This window comes from Oncorhynchus clarkii, chromosome 11 (assembly GCF_045791955.1).
Source record: "Oncorhynchus clarkii lewisi isolate Uvic-CL-2024 chromosome 11, UVic_Ocla_1.0, whole genome shotgun sequence".
Taxonomy (NCBI): domain Eukaryota; kingdom Metazoa; phylum Chordata; class Actinopteri; order Salmoniformes; family Salmonidae; genus Oncorhynchus; species Oncorhynchus clarkii.
In genome coordinates, this window is record NC_092157.1 from 7,953,948 (window position 1) to 7,966,129 (window position 12,182).

A 12,182-nucleotide genomic window follows, 5' to 3' on the forward strand; every position below is an offset into this window, starting at 1 on the left:
CGATCGACTGAGCCACACAGGAACACGCCTGTTGAAGTAAATCATTAGAGGCGCAATCTGTAGGTTCTCGGTCCCATATGGCAATAACAGGAAGTACAAACACCATCAATCTGAAATGACAAAAAAAGTTGGATGTTGTCCAAAATGCACTTGCAACCCCCCCCCCCATGACCAAAAATTGTTACTTTGTCATCAAGATGTCCTCATTGTAGTCCCATTCTCTGTCCTCAGGAACCGAGAGGAGAGGATGAGAACTCTTTTCAATGCTCTAATGGCCTCAAAGTCCGACGCTGGTCTGTCCTCACTCCTTACCTCTCTGAAGAGTGGGCTGAAGGAGCCCAAATCCACCACTGGTCTCTGGTAAGGCCCCTTCTCGCCTCTCTCATACAAACATCATGTGGTGTAACTCGATACTTTCAAGTGGCTTGAAACGCTTTCCTTCGTCCTCAGTTCGTGTCAGAAAGTTGGAACAGAATCAGAAATGTAAAATAATAAAATGCTAATCATATGAACAGGTTTGCGACACTGCAGAGTGATGCCACAGAATTGTCCGGAGACAGAGACTCCCAATACAACCTCATACTGCAGAAGATCTCAGAGTTTCAAAGCTTCTCCAACAAAAAGCTCCCCTACTCCAAGGTATAGAACAGTGTAGAACAGACCTTTGTCACAGAGAATAGGCAACTGTTTCGGATCTATGCGTGGCAGTTCTATCTGCAGCATTCTGAAAGTTTCACCTGTCCTAGAAGACACAGAAACATACTCATTATGTACTCATTAGGGCACACTAGCAAAACGATCTGAAACTAAAAAACAAGCGGCTCTTACTGGACAAGATGAACCCTGTTTCAGTACTGTTTTCCTCTGTTTGATGCCTAATGAACATGACCCTGTCTCTCTCTGAAGGAGAAGTTCTGTCTCCTGGTCCTCTCCATGTCACCCAATCAGCTGCTTCGACCGGCCATGCAGGAAGCACTGCTCTTCCTCACGGAGAACGTGCTGCTGTTGTTGCCGCGGCAACTCAAACAGTGGTACCAGTACCTGAAGCTCCCCTTCCCCACCACGGCAACCGCCTCCTAAAAAAGAAAAAGGATCCTCCTACTTGCACTGGTGCCCTCTCTGTTCTTCACTACCTGTTTACAATGTGGGCCTGGGACTTACAGGCCTGGGTTGAGTCTGAAATGGTTCCTTATCCTCAACATAGACCTGCAATATTGGGGAATATAGTCATTTCAGACAGCCCTGGGTTCTTGGTGGGATAGCCAGTGTTGGGGGCTCAGGTCAAGACGATCTGTTAACTGGTTGATACATTAAAACGTGTTAAAAAAGATTAGAGAAAAACTAAACTGATTTGTTAGTAATGTTTTTGAATGTTAAGTAGGGTTGTGAAGCCCCATCTTTTATTTATATATATATATATATATATATGAGAGAACTAGCCCAGTTACTCTAGCTACAGACCATGAGAGTGGAACATAAATATTTAAGTATCTAGCAGAACATGGGAATAACCACAGAACCACTGGTATGTCTTCATCTACAATGCCTCAGGTTTTGCTGCTCTTACACACACACGAAACACAGAGGGGGAGCTTTCAGCTAGTGCCTCACTACCTGACCATCTGAGTGTCACTCACAGTGACGAGAGAAGGGGAGAGAGGGTTGAGAAACAGCGTGAGGGTAGAGAGAGAGAGAGGTTGTGATTCCCCTACAGAGAACCATGGCAGTGTTCTATATCCTCTCCTGCTTTGTCAAAATGTTTTAATATCTGCATCAATCTGGGTAAATCTCATCCTGTCATGGTGTTAGTAGATTCAGCTTCAATATGGAGTTAATGATCTCCCATGGGGAGGGAGAGAGCGATTGGTAGAGAAAAAGGGACAGAGGGGCAAGAAAGTCCATCACAAAACTTTGCAAGCTGCACAAAACAAATCATGTTTTTGATTGGTCTGGCCCCCCTTGAACTCGTTATAAAGTACTACAGCCACACATTTCATTGAGTTTACAGCTGGTTTTCTCATGCATTGCACACACACTTGCCTCTGAGCTCTACTGTCTGCTTGTTGTTTGGTGGAACAGTGGTTGTGGGCCTTAATGAATTCCTTTTGCTTCTTTCCTGTCGCATATTCTTCTGAGTTAAATGTGAGGGTTATCTGAGGTGAAACAAGAGAAGACAACTTTCATAAGAGATAGAATTAAGCAGGCCAAAACTGTTGAGTTTACACCGAGTCCATTGCTTACAGATGTCTGATTTAGCACCTGATTAGATGTAAAGAAGGAAAATCAGAGGCATCTTAGCCCTAAATACCAATAGTTGTGCATTATGTTAGTAGTGGGTGTTGAGAGGACAGGCAGTTTCTGTTCTGGTCACTAGGTAGCAGCAGAGGATCTCGGTCAGTGTCTCCATAAAGATGGTCTTACTGCTGTCAGGAGGTTAAAAACACCAAATGGAAAACCAAGTCAGCTGTGAAATGTGTACAGTACCAGTCAAGAGTTTGTTCACACCTCCTCATTCAAGGGTTTTTCTGTATTTGTACTGTTTTCTACATTGTTGAATACTAGTGAAGACATAACTATGAAATAACACAGTAACCAAAGAAGTGTTAAACCAATCAATATATTTTATTTGATTCTATATATATAACCAATCAATATATTTTATATGATTCTTCAAAGTAGCCACCCTTTGCATTCTCTCAACCTGCTTCATGAGGTAGTCACCTGGAATGCATTTCAATTAACAGGTGTGCCTTGTTAAGTTACTTTGTGGAATTTCTTTCCTTAATGCGTTTGGGGAAATTCGTGGTGTTGTGACAAGGTAGGGGTGTTATACAGAAGATAGCCCTATTTGGTAAAAGACCAAGTCCATATTAGGGCAAGAACAGCTCAACTACGCAAAGAGAAACGACAGTGCATCATCACTTTAAGACATGAAGGTCAGTCAATACGAAACATGATGGAGGGTGAGGAGGATGAGTGGTAGAAGGACCCGAGCCGTCTTTCAGAATCACTACAGGTCATACTCTGCTAGGGGAGCAGCACAGTGCAACTCGCCAGAGCAAACCACTTCCTACACACTCAGCTGGCCCATATATGCTACACACACACAAGACTGCTCTCCCGGGTCCTGGTCAGTTCCTGCATTGCATGATGGGAAAATGTGTGTATGTATGTGTAACTACTGATGTCTGAAAACTAATAATATGCATCATGGTAATGCCTAGATTAAGGCTGTGATGCAGCGACAAGGCTGTGATGATGCAGTGACAAGGCTGTGATGATGCAGCGACAAGGCTGTGATGATGCAGCGACAAGGCTGTGATGATGCAGCGACAAGGCTGTGCTGCAGTGATAAGGCTGTGATGCAGTATTAAAGCTGTAATGCAGCAATAAGGCTGTGATGCAGCAGTGATAAGCCAACACCTCATTTGTCCGCCTTTCGTTCCAGTTCTCTGCTGCCTGTGACTGGAACGAATTGCAAAAATCGCTGAAGTTGGAGACTTTTATCTCATTCACCAACTTCAAACATCTGCTATCTGAGCAGCTTCGCTGCAGCTGTACATAGTCTATCGGTAAATAGCCAACCCATTTTTACCTACCTCATCCCCATACTGTTTTTATTTATTTACTTTTCTGCTCTTTTGCACACCAATATCTCTACCTGTACATGACCATCTGATCATTTATCACTCCAGTGTTTATCTGCAAAATTGTAATTATTCGCCTACCTCCTCATGCCTTTTGCACACAATGTATATAGACTCTCTTTTTTTTCTACTGTGTTACAGACTTGTTATTTGTTTACTCTATGTGTAACTCTGTGCTGTCTGTTCACACTTCTATGCTTTATCTTGGCCAGGTCGCAGTTGCAAATGAGAACTTGTTCTCAACTAGCCTACCTGGTTAAATAAAGGTGAAATAAATAAATAAATAAAAAAAATAAGGCTGTGCAGCAGTGATAAGGCTGTGATGCTGCAGCGATAAGGCTGGGATGCAGCAGTGATAAGGCTGGGATGCAGCAGCGATAAGGCTGTGATGCAGCAGCGATAAGGCTGTGATGCTGCAGCGATAAGGCTGTGATGCAGCAGCGATAAGGCTGTGATGCTGCAGCGATAAGGCTGTGATGCAGTGATAAGGCTGTGATGCAGTGATAAGGCTGTGATGCAGCAGCGATAAGGCTGTGATGCTGCAGCGATAAGGCTGTGATGCTGCAGCGATAAGGCTGTGATGCAGCAGCGATAAGGCTGTGATGCTGCAGCGATAAGGCTGTGATGCTGCAGCGATAAGGCTGTGATGCAGCAGCGATAAGGCTGTGATGCAGCAGCGATAAGGCTGTGATGCTGCAGCGATAAGGCTGTGATGCAGCAGCGATAAGGCTGTGATGCAGCAGCGATAAGGCTGTGATGCAGCAGCGATAAGGCTGTGATGCAGAAGCGATAAGGCTGGGATGCAGCAGCGATAAGGCTGTGATGCAGAAGCGATAAGGCTGTGATGCAGCAGCGATAAGGCTGTGATGCAGAAGCGATAAGGCTGTGATGCTGCAGTGATAAGGCTGTGATGCAGAAGCGATAAGACTGGGATGCAGCAGCGATAAGGCTGTGATGCAGAAGCGATAAGGCTGTGATGCTGCAGCGATAAGGCTGTGCTGCAGCGATAAGGCTGGGATGCAGCAGCGATAAGGTTGTGATGCTGCAGCAATAAGGCTGTGCTGCAGCGATAAGGCTGGGATGCAGCAGCGATAAGGCTGTGATGCAGTGATAAGGCTGTGATGCAGTGATAAGGCTGTGATGCAGCAGTGATAAGGCTGTGATGCAGCAGTGATAAGGCTGTGGTGCAGCGATAAGGCTGTGATGCAGTGATAAGGCTGTGATGCAGTGATAAGGCTGTGATGCAGCAGTGATAAGGCTGTGATGATGCAGCGATAAGGCTGTGATGATGCAGCGATAAGGCTGTGATGCAGTGAAGAAAGGAAACCCATGACAAGGGGTAGGTAGGTATTCTTTTTTTTAATCTTTAGAAACTGCAGCATCGGACAAGTTCTGAAGCAGGTAAACCATGTTGTTGAACACCAGGACGATGGGGTCAGAACAAGACATTTCCCCCCAAGCAACACGCACACACTTTCTCTTACTAGTAACACACACTTTCTTACACACACACACACACACACACACAGTAGCGGTGCAAAGTACTGGAGCGGGGAGATCAAACAGTAGAACACTGACACAGAGCCAGGCTAAGGAATTAAGGGGGACTCCATTCACAGCCTTTCTCCATATACAGCAAACTAAGAGGACAGATATTACTGACACACACCCTCCCTCCCTGTCAACCCAACTCCCAAACCACAACGGTCATTTTCTGATATATAGAAAATAGATCATTCCTACAATACATTCTCTAGTTTAAGACTGATCAATATGTGCCGGTTGGTTCAATATATACCAAAAGGTCCATGCGTCCACAATACACATTCAGTACAATAAAGAGTCAGCAAACGTCAAGACAGTATCAAGATGGACATTACCTTCAGCAATTATATTTACTGTACCAGCATTTACAAACCTGTTGAGGGAGGGTTCCTGTGTGTGTGTGTGTGTTGCCCTTTTCAGCAGTCATCACCTCTGACCTCCTCCCAGGAAACAAAGGTGCCGGGAGTCTGGGACTATTGGGCCAAATAACTGCCACTCCAGCCAGTAGTCAAGGAAACAGACACTAGGGCAAGGAGTAGGGTTCAGCGTTTCCCCAGTGTGAAGGGTAAACGGTCACCCAACAAACAGCTATTCTGACTCTAGTCTACTGCCATCATTGACATTGGACTTTAAAAAATCTAAAATGACCATCATAATAAATCAACAACAATCATTTTCATCAAAGTAAGCAGGCTCAATGTAAGCTTCCTTGAACGGTGGTTGCTTCGTCTGTGCCATAATGAAAAGGGGCCACTGTATGGTAAGAGGAATGTGGGGGAAATCTATCAATATCATATTTCATCTTACAGTTTAAAAGGCAAAACAATTGTGAGTGAACGGTGAGTTTAATGCATAAGCTATCAGGGGTCTGCAGAGGCACCAAGTCAATTTGTCCTTCAGGCTGAGAGCGAGCAGGAGAGAGAGAGAACGAGGAGGGGGGGAGAGAGAGAGGGGGTAAGAGAGAATGAGAGACAGAAACAGAAAACATGAGAGAAAGTGGAAAGAAATCCAAGATGGCCGAGTGTTGGCACAGTGGTTGCCACAGTTGCTAGGTGACGAACTGAGGGTGCACAAGAACCACCTTTCTGAGGTTGCTTCTCATTATAAACAGACCCCCCTTAGGGTACCAAAGGCAGGGAGGGGGGGGGTCATGTATCCAAACCACATTCTAAAGTCTTTGTTTCCTAAAATCTATCTAATCTAAATCCCACGGAGCTAGACTACCATCTATATTAAATCAGGAACCCCCAATCTCCCTAAGTTGTTTGTAAAATGTTGGCACAGCACGGAGAAGATCTAAAATATTCACATTTCAGCAAACAAAGCCGAACAAACAAACTTAACATATTAAACTAACATCTCCCCCCCCATGTTTACAGTTTACACCCTAAAAAGCCACAGGCAATGACAATAAGGAATTGGCAATATGACTCGTCTTTTGTCATACCACAGTCCCGCAGAGAAGGGGGTGTACAGTCAAAGGAGAATCTACAGTGCGCTAAGGGTAGCACCTTCAGGTACAGCTATAGACACACACACACACACACACTACAATATTAAAATCTCAGTTGTTGCAGTTTGATGTGGTATAGCAGTTGTCCATTTTATCATGGAACTTCACCAACATTGGCTGTGACCTGAAACGTTCACTTTATAAAAAAAAGCAAAAAAGCAAAATAATAAAATGGCATGAAGACATTAAATTAAAATGTACAAATTAGTCAGCAAACCTGTTGAGGGACACCAAATGCATGAAATCTTCCACAACATTAATTTCTAATTTCACACATTAAATATTCAACCACTTAAATACCCAAACTCAATTTTCATAAACTGGCCTAAAAAAATGTTGAAGGAAATGGCATCTAGAGCACCTCGTCAAGATGTAGGCTTACGGCTAAATACGCCGGTGTGCCAGATCAAACCGCTAAACGGACTCTACTTGGATCCTTTCTGTCCTTCATAGATTCTGATAAAATGTCTGATTTAGCGCTGTCACGTTTAAACTGACGAGTTAGCGATCTTTACGATCAAGTTCAACGGTTTGATTTGATCTAATAAAGAGAATCGGGCTCCATCCTGGACTGGAAGACTGGGGACTAAACCATAGTTCCTAACACCTCCTCCCTATAAGGCCTCAAAAGGGAATCCTCACAGACTTCCTCTCTGGGTGCAGCTTTAGAGGTGCATGGTTTGGAACAAGGCCATAGACCCGGCTTAGGAACAGAGGGGACTAACTGAGAATTGGATAAAGAATTAGGATGGTACATAATACCAAGACTGGATCTTGAATCTCTCCTTCTCGCTTACTGACGATCGGAAAGGCCAACATGCATTCTTACACTGAGGACCGCAACTCTTTATGAGACCAAGGCCCGTATTCACAAAACATCTAGGATCAGTTTTACCTTTCAGATCATAACGAATAAGACAGGGATTGACCTGATCCTAGATCAGCACTCTTACTCTGAGACACCCTGTGAATATAGGCCCTGGAATGTCCAGAACTGAGAACTTCAACCAAAATTCGAAATCAATATCACAGTTCCAGGTTTCATTGAATAGGCGAAGGCATCCCACTTGGCACGGATGTCAAGTCAATGTTGGTTCAACGTAATTTCATTGAAACGATGTGGAAACAACATTGATTCAACCAGTGTGTGCCCAATGGGTGACTGACTGGACAGATGATATCTGTTGAATAGCTACAAAGGGTGCTTGTTGAGCCCCAACAAAGGGTGCTTGCTGAGCCCTAACAAAGGGTGCTTGCTGAGCCCTAACAAAGGGTGCTTGCTGAGCCCTAACAAAGGGTGCTTGTTGAGCCCTAACAAAGGGAGCTTGTTGAGCCCTAACAAAGGGTGCTTGTTGAGCCCTAACAAAGGGTGCTTGTTGAGCCCTAACAAAGGGTGCTTGTTGAGCCCTAACAAAGGGTGCTTGTTGAGCCCTAACAAAGGGTGCTTGTTGAGCCCTAACAAAGGGTGCTTGTTGAGCCCTAACAAAGGGTGCTTGTTGAGCCCTAACAAAGGGTGCTTGTTGAGCCCTAACAAAGTGTGCTTGTTGAGCCCTAACAAAGGGTGCTTGTTAAACCCTAACAAAGGGTGCTTGTTGAGCCCTAACAAAGGGTGCTTGTTGAGCCCTAACAAAGGGAGCTTGTTGAGCCCTAACAAAGGGTGCTTGTTGAGCCCTAACAAAGGGTGCTTGTTGAGCCCTAACAAAGGGTGCTTGTTGAGCCCTAACAAAGGGAGCTTGTTGAGCCCTAACACAGGGTGCTTGTTGAGCCCTAACAAAGGGTGCTTGTTGAGCCCTAACAAAGGGTGCTTGTTGAGCCCTAACAAAGGGTGCTTGTTGAGCCCTAACAAAGGGTGCTTGTTGAGCCCTAACAAAGGGTGCTTGTTGAGCCCTAACAAAGGGTGCTTGTTGAGCCCTAACAAAGGGTGCTTGTTGAGCCCTAACAAAGGGTGCTTGTTGAGCCCTGACAAAGGGTGCTTGTTGAGCCCTAACAAAGTGCGCTTGTTGAGCCCCAACAAAGGGTGCTTGTTGAGCCCTAACAAAGGGTGCTTGTTGAGCCCTAACAAAGGGTGCTTGTTGAGCCCTAAGGGAAGATGATAGATGTTCTGCATCAAAAATGGAATACAAATGAGGACGTTTCAAAAAGGTTTCTATAACTCCAACCAAAATAGTCCTTTTCCTCAGAGATCCCACAGACAGGACCAACGCACGTAGGAGCTGAACGCTCAAAGGCCTCTCTCACCTCACCTGTCTCCTACTAACTAGACCCCCCCCCCCCCCCCCCCCCCCCCCCGTACGGATCAGTCCAAAACACAAAATGAATACTTTTATACTGAACAGTGCGTTCATCAAAACATGCTCCAGTCTTTTTACACCGCAGTTTTAACAACAAATAAAAAACCCAGTACATTTATATCATGACTAATTTTAAACAATTCACTTTTTGTTTTATACAAGACTATAGACATAAGCCTACATAGCATAATCAACATCGGGAAAACAACAAGATAGCGCTTGAATAAAATACAAAAATACGTTTTGGCTTGTAGGTCAATATGTACCAGTCTCTCCTGTAACCTGTGTGGATAGTGATGAGTACATGACCATCAGTGCTCTTCTCTCAAAAAAAGCGAATGAACTCATGTTCTTCAGGTAGCAGCACTTAAGTTACACATTCACACAAACCGGTAGCCAAGCAAAGCGTTCCTAGTGGGAGTCTTAAAGGCTGTTTATCCGGAGGCTTGATGCTTGCTAGTGTCCCATTCGTGCACTAGCCCAGAGGTTAGTACTGATTGTTTTAACCTACATTGTCGCTATTGTGTAAGAAGCTTTAGCGCATGCAAATGCTAACCTAGCTGGCTAGCTAAGCAACGGGAATGACCTTGAGATAGAAAGACACTTGGCTTTACTCACAGCATAGCACGGGATCGAGTCGCCATCCACAGACTGCGTGTCTGTCTATTGCATAAGGACGTTACTACAAAAACGAGAAGCAGGCAAAAAGGGTATTCCCTTTGATTCAGGCAGGATGACATAATTCCACGAGCCTGCAGCTCTGGCAGGATTTATTGCACACTTTACCAGAGGGGGGGGGGGGGCCCTCACTAAAAGCCCTACCAGCCAAACTATAGATTTTTCAGGCGTTTTTTACACTCCGGTTTCACACTCATACACAGCACACATACACTGAGACAGGGACTGAACCATTCAAGCCCCCTGTGGTTTAAACATTCACCTCTCTAGGAGGTACAATAAAACCCCTCTGTTGGCCCGAGAGTCTAGCATCCATAGAAACGGCTTCCCTTTCTCAGACCCACAGTGCGAGGCTTATTCATCCAGAAAAGAGGACAAAGAGAGAGAGGAGTGTTCATCACTGTTCACATCATTTTAGGGAACAAGCGAAACAGGACCCTTATCCCCTATTGGTCAGACAGCCAGCCAATGAGGGCACTCTCTCACCCCCAGTCTCTAGCACCAGTTGGCCATTTTGGTGCCAGTGCTAGCAGTAGAGAGACATCCTGCTGCGCCGCATGGCCTCGCTGATCAGGTAGGCCGGGCTCACCTCGGGCTCCTCTTTCATCACCTCAATGTTCTGCCATTCGCCACACTGGTTGGACTTTTTGATGGTGTCCACCACGCACAGTGCGTACAGGCAGTCCTCGAAGGTGGCCGCCATAGTCAGCGGCCTTCCATCCCATGTGCGCCGGTCATCCTGGTCCTCGAAGGCCTGCCGCACCGCCTGTACCATACGGATGGTTCCTGTCAGGTAGGGTGAGGGGATGTCACTGAAAGCCTTCTCCGGTAGGGAGGCCTTCTCCAGGGGGGTGCTGTCCTTCAGAAGTAGCTCCGGCCCTCCATCCATGGTGTTCTTCTGTCCGTACAGGTCCGTGCCGCTGACTGTCAGCCGGCCCACCGTGCCCACCACGATGACCTCCTGGCGGAAGTCGCCGGGCACGTTGAAGTTGAGCGTGACGGTGCAGCAGGCGCCGCCCTCCAGCACCATCTGGAAGGTGCAGAAGTCGTCGCTGGTGATCTGGCGGATGCCACAGATGTGCGCCGTCTGCTTGACGAATGTCTTGAGGAAGCCGTGCACTTTGGCCGCCCGCTGGCCCGTCAGGAAGGTGAGCAGGTCGATGATGTAGGTACCCACCGAGTGCAGCCCCCCACCGCCCATCAGGTCGTCACAGCTCCAGTTGTACTTCTTACCCAACAGGCTGCTGCTGTGGACCTGGGCCTCGCAGACCAGCAGCTCCCCCACGTAGCCCTCCTCCACGAGCTCCTTCATCCGTACGAAGGCGGGCAGGAAGCGCAGCACGTTACCCATGATGCTCAGCAGTTTGGGGTAGTACTGGGCGGCCGACATCATGCGAAAGGCATCCAGGGGGGTGGCGGTGCGGTCGCAGATCACGTTCTTACCAATACCTGCGGTAGGGGAAAGAGGGAGGGGAGTAGAGAGAGATAGAGAGGTCAGTGTTACTCACACGCAGACATAATATCCTCCTCTCCATGAAAACATCCCGTGAAGAGACAATGAATCAATGCAAAAAAATAGCTGACACATATTTCAACATAGCTTCTGTTGTTGTCGTTGAGAAGAAAGACTCGCTCTGTTTGACATGAGTGTGCAGACAGAGTTGACTTTAGACTGTGGGGACCAAAGGGATGAGGAGACGGGAGAAAAAGGTGAGTGTGAGAGTCAAAGCACATTGAAGTAACCTCATTAAAGCCCTTTCCCTTAATTCCACTACTTACTAAACCCCCAGTGGTGTTCTGCTCACAGCCTCATTACAGAGATCTCTGAGGAATGGTGCTCTGATCACACAGCCTCATTACAGAGATCTCTGAGGAATGGTGCTCTGATCACACAGCCTCATTACAGAGATCTCTGAGGAATGGTGTTCTGCTCACAGCCTCATTACAGAGATCTCTGAGGAATGGTGCTCTGATCACACAGCCTCATTACAGAGATCTCTGAGGAATGGTGCTCTGATCACACAGCCTCATTACAGAGATCTCTGAGGAATGGTGCTCTGATCACACAGCCTCATTACAGAGATCTCTGAGGAATGGTGCTCTGATCACACAGCCTCATTACAGAGATCTCTGAGGAATGGTGCTCTGATCACACAGCCTCATTACAGAGATCTCTGAGGAATGGTGCTCTGATCACACAGCCTCATTACAGAGATCTCTGAGGAATGGTGCTCTGATCACACAGCCTCATTACAGAGATCTCTGAGGAATGGTGCTCTGATCACACAGCCTCATTACAGAGATCTCTGAGGAATGGTGCTCTGATCACACAGCCTCATTACAGAGATCTCTGAGGAATGGTGCTCTGATCACACAGCCTCATTACAGAGATCTCTGAGGAATGGTGCTCTGATCACACAGCCTCATTACAGAGATCTCTGAGGAATGGTGCTCTGATCACACAGCCTCATTACAGAGATCTCTGAGGAATGGTGCTCTGATCACACA

General features: G+C 46.3%; 1 protein-coding gene across 3 annotated transcripts in view; it reads right to left on the minus strand.

Moving 5' to 3' along the window:
- Positions 1-9,005: 9,005 nt before the first annotated feature.
- Positions 9,006-12,182, minus strand: part of LOC139420603 (glucose-fructose oxidoreductase domain-containing protein 1-like) — a 30,245-nt gene continuing 27,068 nt past the window's right edge. For all 3 annotated transcript variants that reach the window (XM_071170795.1, XM_071170794.1, XM_071170797.1), the window contains exon 2: positions 9,006-11,123. In XM_071170795.1, the coding sequence (XP_071026896.1) occupies positions 10,201-11,067 (867 nt within the window). In that variant the 5' untranslated portion in view covers positions 11,068-11,123 and the 3' untranslated portion in view covers positions 9,006-10,200. The remainder of the gene's footprint in view (positions 11,124-12,182) is intronic.